The sequence below is a fragment of the Phyllostomus hastatus genome, unplaced genomic scaffold, assembly GCF_019186645.2.
Source record: "Phyllostomus hastatus isolate PE091 unplaced genomic scaffold, TTU_PhHast_1.1 phas_contig_38, whole genome shotgun sequence".
Classification (NCBI taxonomy): domain Eukaryota; kingdom Metazoa; phylum Chordata; class Mammalia; order Chiroptera; family Phyllostomidae; genus Phyllostomus; species Phyllostomus hastatus.
In genome coordinates, this window is record NW_025333869.1 from 17,616,433 (window position 1) to 17,634,639 (window position 18,207).

The following is an 18,207-nucleotide window of genomic DNA, read 5'->3' on the forward strand; positions in this document are numbered from 1 at the left end:
AATGGGAGAAGGGATGTCATAAAACAGCTACCACCATGAAATGGACCCTGTGGAGCCTCACTTCACCTCCAATAGTTTGAGTCTAGCTTTAGGGAACATAGGAAGGGGAAGAAGAGGGAAAGTGAAGCTCACTTGGTCCTCAAAAAATGGAGTTGAGAGAGGAGCCAAAGTTCACACAGGTAATGAGCTTGCCCTTGTGCAAGGCCACCAAGAACAGAGCTAGTTTGTCATGTCCAGATCCCATAGGTTCTCATGCATAGGAACTGCCTAACCTTATACCTTGTACCACAGGGGCACTTGAAGACCAGGGAGAGCAGGCTCCTGTTACAGTCCTCTCACAAGTACCTTTGCTTTAGCACTGAACTAATTCTAACACATTTTACTTGTCTGTCTCTTCAGTAGCCTGGGAGTAACTTAGAGTCAAGGGTTGTGAATTCCCTTCTGTGTGTGCTATCTTGCGCATAGGTCCAACACACCAGAGGTGGTAGCGAATGTTGACTAAATGAGATAAGATGAAATTATTTTCCTTGACTTACTCCACTACTAGGTAAGGACCATGTTCCACTTTTCATCACTTCCTGTCCTTCTGTGTGTGATGACAGTGTCCTGCTCAGAAATAAAATCCTATGAAGATGCCCAGAAGACCTGTTAAGTGATTACCTGTGGCATCCCCGTCACCAATGGGTCTCCAGGCAGAGATGGGCGAGATGGACCCAAAGGAGAGAAAGGAGAACCAGGTGCAGCAGGCCGGTCTGACTTCTTAAATCTCTACTCCCAAGAAAAGACTGTTCCCTAGGAGGGAACTAGCAAAGAGCCATGAGCAGGCTCACCTTCCATTATGATGGGTGGTGAATAACAGAATAATTCCTGTACAATTTCATTCTCTCCAAAACAAAAATGCTTCTGTGGTTCTCCTGGATCCCACCTTTCCACACGGGAATTAATGAGGTGTGGTTGTCCCTAACGAGGGGTGTCCTGCCTGTCTGGGTACCTGCTCCTGGGATGCAGGAGGATCTTTTGTTTTCAGGTCACCACTACTGTACTGGTTTCTGCACTCATGTGAATCTGGTACAGGGCATTTGATAGAAGAGAATAAGCAACAGCCACAGGGTCACAGCTCCTTCATCTTCCAACAGGGCAAGGGCCCAGAGGCTTGCAGGACCTTCCAGGGAAAATGGGGCCTCCAGGAATTCCAGGACCTCCTGGATTAGCAGGACTAAAGGGACAAAAAGGAGATCATGGAGGCAGTTCAGGTAAGGACCTCATCCCAGCACAGTGTGAGCTAAGGGGATCCAGAGCCCTGGGAACTTGAGGGCTAGTGGGGAGGTGACCCTTCTCTTGATGCCCCACTGGCAGATGCTCACCTCTGCTTCCTGACCCAGCACTCTCATTCCTCCCAGTCTTACTTGGGGCCTGAAGGGATTCCCATGGGTGCCTGAGTACAGACTCCCCACCACTGTCAACCACACCCCCTGAGCAGGCCATTGCAGAAGATGGACCCCTGCTCTTCTTCAGCTGGAACAGTGCAATGTGAGGCTCCAGGATGCGAGGGAGGAAATAGGTCCTCTAGGGTGTTCACTTTAAGTCTATTGTCACAAGAGTGGCATGAAAATGGACTGCTTCATAACAGCTCTGCTTCTATACAGTAATTAATAAAGCAACTCAATAAAGCAACTGATTCAGAGTGAAATAAAGTAATTAGTAACAACAAAAGAAAAATGATGACCACATATTAATATTTGTCCACAGGCCTATCACTATTATAAAAATATTAAAGTGTTTGCCTGGAATAACAAGTAAGAGAGAATGATGAAGAAAACTTTTCAAAAAAAGGAATGAGTTAGGTTTTATTTTTTAATTTTCACCCAAAAATATGTTCATTTATTTTAGAGAGACAGGAAAAGTTAGAGAGGGAGAGAGAGAGAAACATCCATGTGACAGAGAAACATCAATCAGTTGCCTCCTGAAAGTGTCCTAAGTGGGGACAGAACCCACAACCTAGCTATGTGCCCTAGGTGAGTGGAACCTGCAAACATTTGGTGTAGGAGACAACGCTCCAACAAACTGATCCACCTGGCCAGGGAAGCATTTTTTGATAAATAATTATAGTATTACAATATTTAAGCACTATGTGAAGAAAAGGATCCAGACCAATTGTTTAGAAGTTGTTGTTAGTACTACTAGTTTCAGACATATAATTTATAAGAGTTATGAATTATATCTGCAAATGCAGGAATACAGTTTTTATTTTCTCCCTTTTCCTTTTATTTTCTTATTTTTCTGCAATAAGCATAACTTCTAAATGAGCTTCCCCCACACACAGAAATACTGTGCTCTCCAATTTAGGGTCTTTTTCTCAATACATACCCTTCTCCACATTGCCTTGCAGTTGCTGAGACTACGCTGGCTGACGTAGAGAGAGAGATAAGGCACCTGAAGTCACAACTGTACCACATGAAAAAAACGTAAGCCTTCTTTCTTCACACACTGTATTCCTAACTCTTGCCTTTTTTCTTCAGACTGCTCTAGGATTTCAGGAGGGTGGAAGGGAGTTAACATATCTGAATACTTATTCTATAACAAGGCCTGGGCTAGTTTTGCATTTTCTCATAATATGGTTTCATTCAATCCTCTCACCAACACTGTTTGTGGGTATTATACCTATTTTATTTACAAGTGACAGAAAACAGTCTAGGATTCATAAATAATTCATCCAACAGCACACAGCTGAGAAGCAATAAAGAAAAGATTGCATGGAGGTTGGCTGACTCAAGAATCTTTGCTCCTTCTTCAGCATCCACTGTACTCAGATGGCTGTCCATGCCTCTTTCTTATCCTGGTATCTAAGCATGATATCAGGCCCAAATATGTTTTCCTATGTACACCTGCACCAGCCCAGTTTGTAATGCATGGACTGTCTCAAGGGTAGGACATCTCAGGAGAAATCAGGCTTTCTGCCAGGGCCTTGCTCCACCACTGAGAAGCTCTTCCTTACTAGGATGTGACCTCAGGTGGTCAGGAGGTTGAGCACAGGCTGTTTTTTCAGAGACCTCAGTACCCAGTCAAGGGCCCTTGTGCCTGCTGTCCTGGGCTGGCCTCCAAGTGAAGTCAACCCCTCCCTCCTTTGTGATTTCAGTACAAACATTCTCCTTGGGCAAAAGATCTGGAAAGAAGCTCTATGTGACCAATGGTGAAAAAATGCCTTTTTCCAAGGTGAAGGCTCTGTGCACTGAGCTTCAGGCCACCGTGGCAACCCCCAAGAGTGCTGAGGAAAACAAGGCCATCCAGCATGTGGCTGAGGACAGTGCCTTCCTGGGCATCACAGATGAAGTGACCGAAGGCCAGTTTGTGTATATGACAGGAGGGGGACTGACCTACAGCAACTGGAAGAAAGATGAGCCAAACGACTATGGCTCAGGGGAGGACTGTGTGGCCCTTCGAACAGACAGACTATGGAATGATGTCTCCTGCCCTTCCTCCTACCTGGCTGTCTGAATTCCCAGCCTGAAGAGGCATACCTCAACCCATCCTTGGCCCTCTGCAGAGCTTTCTGCTGCTCTACAAGAGAATTCAGTGATGGTTTTCTCATGCCCAGTGTTGATTCATTCCTTCGCGTGGTTGGGAGGAAAAGGAAGTGATGTATTTGATTGTGGGATGAGGAAGTGAAAAGTGGCTAAAAGTGGGACATGAAGGTTTCTGGTCCTGCTTGTGGTAAAGGACACCCTCTGTCCTGCCTAAGAGCACAGCTTTGGGTCACAGTCAACCATAGAAAGGGCCCAGGCTAGCCCTCTCCTTTCCAGTGAGGACACTACAAACCCCCAGAGGAACCAATAAAGGGCCACATGGGTGTCAGAGTCAGCAGCAGATCTCAGCCTCCAAAAGTTCCAATTCCTGTTTGTCCAAGTGCCACCACTATTGATGCCAAAGTCTCCTACCCTTGGTTCCTTCCCATGGCTAGCCCAGCCCTATCTATGACACGGGTACTGTCTTTAGTTGTTCGTCAGCTGCACCAGAACACCCTTCACCACCAGAATGTATCACCTGGCAGTATGCAATTACAATCTTAGAACTTCCAAACCTGTAGAGAATTTTTATAAAAGTTTATTTGAACCAAACAAAGGATACTTGAAGCAAGACAGCATTCTGAGAAGCATTCATGCTTCTCAGAATGACACTCTGCAGGTTCTTTTATGCATTTGGAGTTAAGGAGGGAAGGTAAGGAAGATTACACAAAGGTGAATGAAAGCAAGGTGGGGAATGGATTACAAGATAGTTAACAAGATTATGTATCCTCTTGAGGGTGTTTTCTCTTGAGGGGTCTGAAAATAGGCATTTCAAAGGTGTGTTACCCTAGATGCCCAGAAACAATGGACACAGCTTGCTTAAGACTAAGGTAAACCTTTTACTAAAAAAGTTGCATGCCTCAGTGTGACTATTCACCATGGCCTTCCCTCTTAGAAATATATGATCACAACACCCTACAAAGATACTTTCCATAGAATGTTTTCTTCCACACCAATGTAGGTGACAGTGATTAGTCTCAGGAATCTGCTCATCCTGCCCAAGTGGCTATGATCTCCTTATAGTCACTAGGGTGGTCTTGAGGAAAAAAGGACAACCTTCCCTTCCTGCATATTTTAGGAAACCGATTTGACATTGTGGCACATGCAGCATCATCACTGGGGAGGCCAATGGTCAGGCAGACTCCTCACTACCCTCTTCACAGGGCACTCTTGGTCTCAGGTTCTCCGTGTTCAGCACTGCTTCCTTCTGTGACATCCTCATCCCATTATAGGTCAATGGGTCCTTTATTGGTAGAGACAGGAGGAAAAACTCCCCAAAGTGAGGTTCACACCCTGTGGGTCACCCAGTCAGCAACTCAAACCTCCCTCTGAGCAGGACTCTGACACTGTAGGCCCACAGTCCTGCTCATGACCCTGCATGGCTTTTAGCAACCCCTGGGTCAGTGGGCTGAGATTCTGCAGAGCCCATGCAGCACACTGTGGGGAGAGAGTGGATCGTAGCTCCAATTCTATGCCATTCACAATACGAGATTTGGGAAATGGGCCCTTCATGAAATATGTTTGTTAAAATTCATTTCCACTTTATTTTTCTTTGTATCTCATCTACCAGGGAGAGCACCTCATAATTAGTAAGTGCTTCATGAGTATTTGTTGAATGGGTACACTCATTCAAAAATTCACCAAATGGATGAGGGGATAGAATAGCGAGGAGTGCACATAGGGAGAGATCTCTTCCAGGTGCCTTCCTGTTGCAGGCCTGCCAGGACCAGAATGAGAGTTGGATTGGGACATGTACAAGCCATTAGGGCTACAGAGTGAGGGTGACAGGACCTGTGCCTTTGGCCTCTAGCATACCTAAACTGTCATGTCACTGAATTTTTAACCCCACAAGTCTCTTTTCTTAACCCCTGCACTTGGGGTAAAGACAAAAAAAAATTTGTTATGCAGAGCAGAACAATTCACTATTTTCAGTTCAAATCCACACTGCTTACCAAAGGAATGGGAAACTGCTTAAAGTGTAGAGGCACGTATCAAACCATGCATTAAGGCAAATAGAAAATGGAAAGACCACAAACTTACCAAGAAAAGAGGATACACATAAGATGACTCAGAGAAAAAATTACTGCAACCAAGAATAAAAGTTACACCTAAATTTTCTCATAGCCAAAAAAGCAATGAGAACACAGATGGGTAACCAGTACATTATTCTTCTTATTTTATGTGAAGGGGAGCAGTGAGCATGGTCTACCCTGAGGGGAATCTTCTTTGTATATACTGTGCATAGAGGACAATATCTTCAGCCTATAAATCTGTAAAAGAAGCAGTCATGTACTTCACATGGATGTTTCACAGTATGTAATGATCACCCCCTCAGTCAGGGAAACTACAATGAAAATCTGCAGGACACACTCAGATTCTTCCATTCCCCTTTCAGGTTTCTCCTTGGCCTGTTCTTACCGCTCTAGCACCTATTATCTTTTCAGAGCTCCTCTCTCTAAATTTAGCCACTTGCCATTGTTCTCCCCTCATCTAGAACTGAGGCAACTATCTCCCTGTATTCACTTATTAACTCTTATCAGCAAGCAGTGGGACCCATGCATGTTAGCTCAAGAACATGTGACATTAATCTAAAGATACAGGATTCTACTTTCAGCCAAGATGGAGGCATAGGAAGATACACTGTGCCTTCTCACACAACCAAAAGAAGGGCAATGACAGATTTAAAAACAAAAATCAACCAGAACTGCCAGAAAAGTGAACTTCATGGAAGTCCAACAACCAAGGAGTTAACAAAGAAACATTCTCCAGGTAGGTAGGAGGGGTGGAGACAAGCCGCTGGGACAGCATGCAGCTAAGTGGTACCTGGTGGAGTGGGTGGTCCCACATTTCTATGCAGATAAAATGGAAAGGACAACTGGGGAGCAAGACAGACTGCACTACCCAGGGTTCCACTGCAGGGAAATAAAGCCTCAAAACTTCTGACTGAAAAAAAACTGTGGGGATTGTGGCAGCAGAAGAAACTCCCAGCCTCACAGGTGAGTTCATCAGAGAGACCCACAGGTCCTAGAATATACACAAACCCACCCACCTGGGAATCAGTGCCCGAGGGCCCAATTTGATTTTGGATGGTGGAAGAAGTGACTGAAAGCTGGCAGAGAGCTGAGAAGGTAGCATTGTTCCCTATTGGACCCCTCCCCCACATACAGTGCCACAACACAGCAATGTGGGTTGCCCTGCCCTGGAAATACCTATGGTTCTGCCCCTTACTACAACACAACAGGCACACCCAGACAAAACAATGGCCCAAATGAAAGAACAGATCAAAGCTCTAGAAAAAAAATACAACTAAGCAATGAAGAGATAGCCAACCTATCAGACACACAGGTCAAAAAACACTGGTAATCAGGATGCTCACAGAAATGCTTGAGTATGGTCCCAAAAGGGAGGAAAAAGTAAAGGCTATGAAAAGTGAAATGAAGAAAAATGCATAGGGAACCAACAGTGACAGGAAGAAAGCCAGCACTCAAATATAAGATTTGGACCACAAGGAAGAAATAAACAATCAACCAGAACAAAATGAAGAAACAAGAATTAAAAAAAGAAAAAGCAGAAAGGCTTAGGAGCCTCTAAGTCAACTTTAAACATTCCAACATCTGAATCATAAGGGTACCAGAAGGAAAAGAACAAGAGCAAGAAATTGAAAATTTATTTGAAAAAATAATGAAGAACTTTCCCAAGGAAATATATTTCCAGGAAATGGAGGAAGCTCAGAGAGTCCCAAAGAAGTGGGACCCAAGGAAGTACACACCAAGGCACATCATAATTACATTACCCAAGATTAAGGATAAGGACAGAATGTTAAAAGCAGCAAGAGGAAAGGACACAGTTACCTACAAAGGAGCTCCCGTAAGACTATCAGCTGATTTCTCAAAAGAAACCTTGCAGACAAGAAGAAACTGGAAAGAAGTATTCAGAGTCATGAAAGGCAAGGACCTACATCAAGACTGCTCTATCCAGCAAAGCTATCATTTAGAATGGAAGGGCAGATAAAGTGCTTCCCAGATAAGGTCAAGTTAAAGGAGTTCATCATCACAAAGCCCTTATTATATGAAATGCTAAAGGGACTTATCTAAGAAAAAGATTATCAAAACTATAAATAGCAAAATGACAACAAACTCATAACTATCAACAGCCGAACCTAAAACAAACAAACTAAGCAAACTAGAACAGGAACAGAATCACAGAAATGGAGATCATGTGGAGGGTTATCAGTGGGGGAGTAGGGGAGGAATGGGGGAAAAGATACAGGGAATAAGTAGCATAAATGGTAGGTACAAAATAGACAGGGGGAAGTTAAGAATAGTATGGGAAATGGAGAAGTCAAAGAACATATCTGTACGACCCACGGAAATGAACTAAGGTGGGGGAATGCGGGTGGGAAGGGGTGCAGGGTACAGGGGATAAAGGGGTAAAAATGGGACAACTGTAAATAGCATAATCACTAAAATATACTTAAAAGAAATATAAACCACTAGACTACAAGATAAGAAGGGAAACCATTAAATAAAAGCAAGAGTGACTTAAATCTTATTGACCTACCAATAGTTCAGAAGGGTTCCCCTTCCTCTTCATGTGCCAGGGCTTGTTATTTCTTGATTTAATGATGATGGCCATTCTGACAGGTGTGAGCTGATATCTCATTATGGTTTTACTTTACTTTTCTCTGATCATTAGTGCTGTTGAGCATCTTCTCATGTGTCTATTGACCAACCCTAAGTCCTCTTTGAAGAAGTGTCTATTCAGGTCCTTTGTCCATTTTTCATTGGATCATTTATTTATTTTATTTTGGTGTTGAATTTTCTAAATTCTTTTTTTAATATTTAATTTATTTATTTTAGAGAGGGGAAGGGAGGGAGAAAGAGAGGGAGAGAAACATCAATGTGTGCTTTGTCTCTCGTGCGCCCCCCACTGGGGACCTGACCTGCAACCCAGGCACATGCTCTAGACTGGGAATTGAACCGGTAGCCCTTTGGTTCCAAGGCCAGCACTCAATCCACTGAGCTACACCAGCCAGGGCAAATTTCCTAAGTTCTTTATAAATTTTGGATATTAACCCTTTCTCACATGTATCAGCATATATGTTTTTGCGTTTATTAGGCTGTCTTTTCACTTTGTTGAAATTTTTCTTGGCTGTCCAAAATCTTTTTAGTTTGAAGTAATTCCATTGTTTTTTTTTTTATTTTGTTTCACTTGCCCAAGGAGAAATATCAGAAAAAATATTGCTATGAGCAATATGTGAGATTTTATAGCCTATGTTTTTTCTAGGACACTTATGGTTTCGAGCCTAACATTTAAGTTTTTAATCCATTTTAAATTTATTCTCGTGTGTGACAAAAGAAGGTGGTCTAGTTTCATTTTTTTGTATGTCTGTTCAATTTTCCAAACACCATTTATTGAATAAACTATCTTTAGCCCATTAAAAATAAATAAATAAAATAAAGATACAGGATTCTCATGAGAATCCAAATATAGCACCGGCAATTCATCCAGGCTTCCCAGGACTTTGCAAACAGAGAGAAATTATGGACTCATGGTGACTCTCCAGACAGTCTTCTCCCTCCCTCAAGAGCTGAGGGCAGGCAGTTCCCTTCACTAAGGGACATACCATGATTCCACCTCTTGCACAGGGACCAAATGTCATGTATGCTATGAGAGGCTGAAAGAGAGGTAGTTGGGTGGGTGGGAAATTCAGGTTTGGAAGCATCTCTCTAATACATTGAGTGGCATGTTGGCTCCTTGGGCCTCAATCCCCCATCTCCACTGGTCTATCAAGGCTTCTCCCTTCTCGAGAAGAAAGAATCAGTGGTCACACACAGTTTCAGTTCTGTGGGGCCCATTTCAGGAGCAAAAGCTATGGGATATGAGAACTGTTTTTAGTTTTTGTTAGGTGTCAATTTAGTCCAAAGTAATTGTTCCCTGAACACTTAATCACCTATTTCTCAAGTCCACAGAAAGCCAGTCTGAGTAAGTTAGAATGGCCAATCAACCCTGGTCCAGATGGGAGCTGTGAGTTTAAGTGACATGCATAAGTCAACGGTCTCCTGTAAGATTAGAGATACAGGATTTGCTCTACGAGGAAAATATGTTAGAACAGTCTACTTTTAGTCTTCAATCTGCTTTGCATTATGGAAAATCTATCATAAAGTGTTTGAACACTTTCAAGTTAATTCATATGAAGCAGGATTTTTTACACATCTTTTTATCAGGGGATATAATCCCTAAATTCAAACTCTTCTCATAATGTAATCATTAAAGGTGACATCAGATGTAATAAAGCTGTTATTCTATTTTTTTAAAAAAGTCACTGGGGTTGCTTCCTCTGCCACAGTGAAAACAGCTACCAAACTTGCAACATTGAAGGCCAAGTCTTTGGCCTTGATCTTGAAATTGCAGGGTCTCACTCCTGTACAGTAATCTCTCTTTAGAGTCCAGTAGCGCTGCTGTTCTCTCAGCCAGGCCCCAGCCAGAGAATAGGGACTTGGAGCACCAGCTAAAGGCCTCGAGTTCACATTTGTCAAACCTCCTTTCTGCCCTGGACCAGACTCTCCCTTTTGTGCAGCTGCCAGAGACCCCCCAGCAGGAGGGGCCATAGTCAGACCCTGGACCTTGTATATGGATGTGGCAGAGAGCCTCTGACCTCAGGGCTGTTTGTTCACAGTTGTGTAACTGATCTGTACTTTTGAGTCTGACAAGACTCAGGGATTTTGTTTCTCATCAGCCAGGAAGAGACCAAATGTCATCAAGGGGCTGGGCTGGAGTTGTCGGGAAGTGCACTTTGGAGAGTGATGTTGTCTTAGTAACCCTGAGTGACTGATGGAGTGCTAGGAAGAGAGGAGGAGCCCAGGGCAGGGTCCCTCTGGGGAAGGGGTGCTTCCAATCCTGGTTGCAATCTGTGTGTGTACAGAGGGGAGTGTCCTAACCATGGGCCAGTGCCTTTTCCAGGAAAGCACAAGTGTGGTGCTCAAAAGAAGCAGGAAGCAGGTAGTCATTTGTTAGCTAAGCAAACACGTGGGTTGAGGTAGTCACTGCAAACACAAGGTCCAGCCTGCCATGTCCTGGCAAGCAGATACTTGTGCCACCCTCAGTGGCTCTTCAAAGGAGTGGCCAGCAGAAGTGCTCAGAAGGCTTGACGAATTCATAGGATCAAGCTGGTTCCACTCTGGATCCAGAGGATCAAGATCAGAAATCTTCACTTTCTGAGCCCCCTAGTTGACCCAAGTGTTCGGCCAGCTTGGGAAACAGCTGCTCAAGAAAATGCCATCACCATAGATGCTTTCTGCCTGCCTCTCACCTTTACAGGGAGCCCTGGAGCCAGGAGGCCAGGGCTTCTGCATCCTTGTAAACCCTACATGAGGGAAGGGGGTTCTGCTGAACTCTGTATGTCAGACCCCAAGTGATCTCCTTCAATGATCAGTGCCCCACTAGTACAATAAAAAGCAACTGCTGGCCAAAATCCTTCCCTGTGCATTGCCAGGGTCTGACTGCTTCCTGACTTCAGGCTCTAGGTCTGGGCCTAGAACTGCTCTGGGGAATGTCAGAGAAGACGGGGCACTGGGCACTTGAAACCTGATGGGGAACTGTGTGCACATGAATTTGGGGGTGCATGTATGGGTGTATCAGTTTCTGTATAGAAACCAGCAGACTCAGTGCTTGAAATCCCCAGCATCCTGCTGTGAGGGGGTCCCAACCCCTGCCTTTCCCCCAACTCATAACCTGGTGCCTCTCTCTGCACACCCATCACTGCGGAGCTCTAGGTGAGGTATATCACCTCTGGGTGCTTGGTCATAGACAAGTGGGCCCACGAAGAGGACTTGAGCTGTACACTGGGGCCATAGGTCTCAACAGAGATTGTGTGGGTGACCCACATGATCCCATCCTGCCACCAGGTCTTGCGTCCCCTTGGCACCATTGTCCTCCCCTTCCAGGTCTCTATCTGACCACTGAATCGAAGGTTATTCCAAACCCCATGACCCTTATAACATCCTGTTTTATTTTCTTGTTAGTGAATGTAGATGCCTGAAATCATCTTGACCGTTTATTTGAGTTTGTCAGTGTAGCAATGTCATTAAGAGGACTCTGGAGCCATGCTGCCTGGACTCAAACCCTGGCTCCACCACCTCGTTTCATGTGATCCCAAGCAAGTCACATACACCCTGTGCATTAGTTCCCTGCTTGGTAAAAGTGGGTTACTGACTGGTAGTGCCCACCTCACAGGGTTGTTCTGAGGGACAACTGGACTGATACAAGGAAGGCAGCTGGGAGAGCACTGGCCTGCAGTAAATGCCATGCCAGCATCTGCTCTTGTAGTTACTATGATTAGTATGATGAACTATGTCCTACTAGGCAATCCCAGGGCCTAGAAAAGGTTTGAGGACCACCTCACTCTCAAATACTGTGGAATGAATGAATGATTTGCATTCCTCTCCCATAATGATTGACCCAACACCCTTCCCTGGAGCTTGACTCAGCTCCAAGCTGGATCCAAGAGAGAAGAAGCCAGACTTATGCTGGACCATGACTCTGGGCACAGCCCCCTTTCTAGGGTCTTTGGTTTTAGCTGGGCACCTGGAGCTGTGGCTTCATGCTGCCCTCTGCTGGTATTTCTAAGACAGGGCTAGCAAACTCAGAGAGACTCACTTGGGAGGCCAAGTGAGTGAGGAGGCCACATGAGCTCCTTGGGTGCAGCTTTTGATGCTCCTAGTTTCCTCCTCTCCCCTTCTGACTTGGTTCATATACCCACTTGGAATTCCCTCCCTAAACATCCTACTCCATACAGACAGACCCAGACGCACACTGTCACTGGTGACCAGACAGCCCTCACTGTCCACAAAGCCCTGGTACTGGTGGAATTCTCAGTTCCATATCTGTGTGTCTGTCTCATTTCAAACCTTCACTGTGAGCTCTTCAGAGCAGAACCCAGATGCCATCTTGACCCTATATTTTGTCTGCTTGCCCCAGATTTCGATGTCTAGGCTGATCCAGAAACCCTGTGGGGACAGGACTGGCCCTGTGGAGGGTGGATGTGCAGGCATCTCCCTGAGCTACCTCTGCAAACTTTTGAGGGATGGCTGTGAAGGGCAATCAGAAACAAGCCCTAGGCTTTCCCGCCCCCCACCCCTCAGCATCAGCGGGAGAGTCTGCACTTTTCTCTGAACTGGGATCTTCTGGAGAACATCGCTAAGAGTTTACTTGTGATCTTTGTGCTGACCCCACGTTCTCTCAACAGTGCAGTGGAGGTCAGGCTGAGGACCTGTATGTAACCAAGGAAACTAGAGAGGCTGCCCTGGGACCTGTGAGGACACCACAACAGGGCCTGGCATGCAGAGAGATGGTGGGGATCTCCAGCAGGTCTCAAATGGAGGTGACACTGTTGTCCCACCAGCTGTCAGTCTGTGTTATGTCACAGTCCTTGCACTTCCTGGAGGTCCAGCTGATGGAAGTACGAGGATTCTCACAGAGTTCCCGGAGGTGCCCTCACTTGGCTCACTGATGCAGCTCAGGGGATCGCCCTGGTTGGGTTCCCTCAAGTGCAGCAGAGCAGGGTCTTCTTAAGCCAAGAATGGCAAACACTAGCACACGTGTTGCCCATCTCCTTTCCCATGTCAGTGGCAGACATAGTAATCAACTGCTTTCTACTCAGCCCAGATGAGCCCCTGGAAGCCATTTTAACCCTGCAGCTATTGTCAAGGGATCTGAGAAGGTGTGAGGAAAACAACTCATTGTCCAGCCCTGCCTGGCACTTCTGCCAAGTTCAGCTTCCTGTTCACATAAGAAACTATGACACTGGCAGTCCCAAAAGTACTATCAGATTCCGTATGGAGAGCTGTATGTGTGACCTTTTCCCCAGCAAGAACATCTTCTGCAGACAAATCCTGCCCTCCTGAGCTGACCCTTGCTTGTGATCTGTGTCTGTTCCTCTGTGACCCTCTCCCCCCAACACTGATGACATGTGGATCCCAAGCACTCCAAAGGCAGGGACCAGAAAGTGTGGTGTGCAGTTTGGATGCACCATGTGAAAGGGTTCTGAGGAAGCCAGAGGCAGAAGCACCCACTGGGTCTGAGAGGGAGGATGGACAGATGAGTCAGAGGTGCCTTAACACCACACTCAATGTCCATGCTTTTTTTTAATTTTTTTAATAATGAAAGTAAAGTATATTTACCTCTGAATGTAGCTCTAACTCCAGTCCATAAATTTTGGATACTTACTGCTGTTTGAGTTTCTTTAGTGACTACTAAGATTGTACATTTTTTATGTTTCATCACTATTGGCCATTTGTATTTCTTTTATGAAATTTCATTCTTACATATTTCCCCTCCCATTACTACTTAGCTGTTCATCATTTTGTTAATGATTTTTCTGCTGCATACTTTGAAATGAATCATTTTTATTTTCTTCTGTTGTTTTATGAAGAGAAGGTTTACAATTTTTTTGTGTAGTCAGATGAGACATTTTTGCTTTGTGTTTTCCTCTCTGATATCATGATTAGATAGTTCTTCTATCCAAGACTATATAAATTACTGCCTCTAAGTTGTTCAGATTTTTAATTTAATACATATAAGTAAAAGAATCTGTTTTTATTTTTCTGCTAAATGCTTAACCATTTAACAGAGTTATTAATGGAATGGTTCATTATTTTCTTGTAATTTTGATCATCTATTTTTTAAATTTTATCTTTATTGTATTTTTTTTCCATTTCCATTTAGTCCCCTTACACCTCACCCCCCCCCAACTGTGGTGGTTGCTGGGGTTAATCTATTTTTATCATGCATGTATGATGTATATGTGTGTGTATATATTGGGTATTTTGGGTGGTTTTTACATTGTTCTACTTATTCCTATGTCAGTAACACTCTACTGCAATTACGTTAGTTTTCTAAGACTTTTTAATGTAAGATGAACAAGTCCATTCTCATAATGTTATTTAATTATTTTTCTGACTCTTCTGGGATGTGTATTCTTTCAAAAGACCTCGTGATGAGGTCTTCCCAGCCCCACTCTTTTTTGGAACTCAGTCTTTGGAGAATTCACATCCTCATCCTCTTCCTATCCTCTCAGGTCCTCTGTAGCCATGGTCAGTGTGCTGGGCTTCCCTAAATTCACACTGGTTTTACACACCCCTTCCTGCCCTGATCCAGCTTGCTGGTCACAGAAAAGTATTTGCTTGGCCTGAAATTGTCACCTGACTTTTTGGCCCTAGCATGGCCCCAGCTATTCAGGGATTTAATGTAAGTGCAGGAAGGCTGGCAGTGGGGCCACACTGCTATTTCCTCAGACCACAGAGCCTAGAAACATCTTAAAAACTCTTTATTCATCCCTATAGTCAGGAATTTCCTTCACTCAACTCTTTCATTTATTCACTCTGTCTACTTACTAAACAAATACAAAAAGTGCTGTTTTGTTCATGCAGGGAGGGCCCTTGTGAGTGCCTTTGTGGCTCAAAGTTGTTTGAGTCAGGTGGTCTGAGAGAGACTGCATTGCTTAAGTAAATGGAAGTCAAATAGGTTCATATTCTAAAATTATCCAGTAAAGATGGAGCTACCTATGCTGAAGTAACAACCCCCAAATCTCACTCCAGGCCCAGGTAGATCCATCCAAGTGATCTTCAAAGACAGTTGTTCTCCGTGCATTGGCTCAGGTGTCCAGGATGCTGGGTTACACAATAACATCATCACCACTGATGCTTCTGCTCTTACCACAGCCGTGGAAAAGTGGACCCTTCAGAACTGTGTACTGGCCAGTTTTGTTTCCACCCAGAGGCAACACTGGTCACACACCTGCCTTTATAGGGTCTCTCTTATTGAAATTGAGGGGAAAAAAACAGTAAAATCTACCACAGGATACCTGCTATTAGCCATATAGAGTCTTAACAGTTACAATTTGATTGAACAATAATGAGTGTCTTGGCCCCTGAGCAGCTTGGTGATTGCACCAAGAGATGGCTCTCTTCTCTTTTCCTGGCCACAAGATTTGACAATCATCCACTCATTTCAAATCTACTTGTTGAGCATCTCAACTGTGCACAGGAACACAAGTCTACAGCTTATCCCCAATGTTAGGCATGTGTAGGGCTGTAGCATCTATGAGGGTATGACCAGTAGCCTGGATAAGTATTTGACTTATTTAACTTAATATTTTGTCCCCCCAATGGATACCTGGTTTCTTGGCTCTAGTATAGAAATCACAAGTAACTTAAAAACACAAAGCACACCATTAAATTTGAATTAAGGATACCTGGAAGACAAGAGTGATTGAGAATGCCTTAAACTTAAGCAACTCAGATGTCAGTGTTTTACATTAAGGGAATTCAAAACAAAGGTAAGATCCTAAGAAAGCAAGCTTTACAGTGCCCTCCATGTCACTTCATTGTGGGATGTGAGCTAGTTTGTGGCAGGAGTATTGAGAACAGGAAGTGATCTGAGAATATTCTATTAACTGAACAGCAGCTTCCCTATGAAACTGCTGTGGTTGTTACCTTCCAGACATAGAAAGACCCCAGTCTGCTCCCATGATGCCACCTGGCATTGTAAGGGGTAACAACAACTTTTGAGTTGTAAGTCCTGCCTTCACTTGGCACCTAGGCTACTAAATAGAGACCATGGCTACTTATGGTTGGGGTGGGTCCAGTAGTGTTTAAGATCTGTGTTAACCTCAGCCCATAAATGTGAGTGCAGGAGAAGTTTCTGTGCTCAGGATGGGTTAAGACCTGAATTTTCTGAAATACTTGCCTTAGTTCTCTGCTTCAGAGGGGCTGTGTCTATAGACTCCAAGTCACCATTCTTTCTTGTTTGTGTACTAGAGAACAAACCAGATCCCATGTTGGGTGGATCTGAAGCCTCTTTCTAGAACTTGGGATCTCAATACTACTGGCTTTCAACACCACAAGAGATTTTTTTTCTTCCTCCTGAGTCACATATTTATGCCATTTTTTTCCCTACACTGTTGTCAAGAAATGTTTGGCTTAAGTTCTGGGGTGAGTAGTTGTCATTTTTAGAGGGTCTACACAGACCAGCAGGACCTAGCATGCATTTTAGTAGCCATATTGTTGTCTGGTCAACCCCAGGTTTTGTTTATCAGACCAGAGATATGCATCTGAGATAGGGAAATTCATTTCCACAGGAATTTTGATTTGATATCAAGCAACCGTTCTGACCTTTGTGTGACACAAGATTCCCTATGATTGCACAGTCAAGAGAGCAAAAACAGAAGGAGGTGTGAAAAGGCAGAAAAGAGGTGAGGGTGTCAGGAGAGACACAGACACGGAGAGACACACAGCATTGCTTGTGCAACCCAGTCCTTGAGCCACTTCAGAACTCTTCATTCTCAGGAAGAATGCTTCCTCTTTGCTTAAACCATATCCAGTTGCTCTTTTAATTTTATTTGCAATGAAAAAGGGGCCTTTCTAAGCTCCCCAGCTCATTGGGTCTGGTTGTGGCCCCTGTACTGAAGATTATTTGCTCACTATTGCATAACTGACATATTTCAGAAACTGCCAGGAACTGGGGATTGTTTTCAGTAACAGCAAACATTCTTAGCAGAGAGCATGTGCTGTGTGCTATTAGAAGGTAAGGCTTTTTGTTTTCACACATGCTGTCCTACATAAGCAATGTAATTACAGAAGTGTTGGGAAGTGGGCTGGGGATTAGGGGTCCCATCATAAAGGGCCAAAAAGAACAGTTTTCCCAGTTTTGGGAGCAAAGGAGAGTGGCTGTTTTCCTGTCTAGGGAAGGGGTATTTGTTGCTCCCTCCTAAGAGCCTATAGTTCATGCTGGTGTCGTTCCAATTCCTTAAACACAAGTGCCATTTAATTCAACTAATATACATGGATATTTGGCATAAAAATTTACAAGTCAAAAGTATAAGGTTTGGAGTCAGAAGACCTTACACACAGCCAGGCTGCAGCACTGATACAACCTGTGGCCCTGTGCAAGTCTCCTCCCCTCTCTATGTCTTGGTTTCCATATCTGTACAATGAGGAAGGCGATCTGCCTAGGTTGTTTCTGAGGCAAAGTAGGGAAAAGAACCTCCTGAAACTGTCAGTCTCGAGGAGGACTGTGAGCATGGCTGGATGCCCTCTGTGCCTGAGATTTCAAATGGCATTAGGATTATCCAAGTGGTATTCCTTTCCATGATCCAGGAGGCATATTGACACAGATAGAAATAGGTCCTGAGTAGCAAGATGAGGAGGAGGCTATGTGATGGAAGGCCTTGCAGTCTGTCCAGGGAGCAGATGACTTTCCATATCTACCGATTGTGCTGTACAGCTTCCATGGCTCAGGCCTTGAAGCAAGATGGAGCCACTAGAACCTCCCAGCCCTTGGGCTTCAGCTTGCATTGGCTAGAGCTGGGGCTCTCAGGGAGAGGTTCAGAGCAGGGATACACATCTGGATGCCATCAATGGAAGGAACCTGAGCCATAGACAGAATGAGCTCATTTCTGGGGTGAAGGTAAGGAGAAAAGAGAAGGGAGGTTTAAGGCTTCAGCATGTCACCATTAAGTGGTCAAGAAAAAAAGCCAGACTGACTGGTGTGGCTCGGTGGATTGAATGCCTGTGTGCAAACTGAAGGGTCCACAATTCAATTCCCTGTCAGTTCACATACCTGGGTTTCAGGCTGGGTCCCGAGA

The 18,207-nt window shown here is 44.4% G+C and overlaps 1 protein-coding gene across 1 annotated transcript; it reads left to right on the forward strand.

The window, feature by feature from the left end:
- The first annotated feature begins 556 nt into the window (after positions 1-556).
- Positions 557-3,588, forward strand: LOC123820974 (mannose-binding protein A-like). Its single transcript, XM_045842171.1, is given in 4 exon segments — positions 557-737; positions 1,137-1,253; positions 2,390-2,464; positions 3,137-3,588. Coding segments are annotated over 4 exon segments (732 nt in total). The 3' UTR covers positions 3,496-3,588.
- The last annotated feature ends 14,619 nt before the right edge of the window (positions 3,589-18,207 follow it).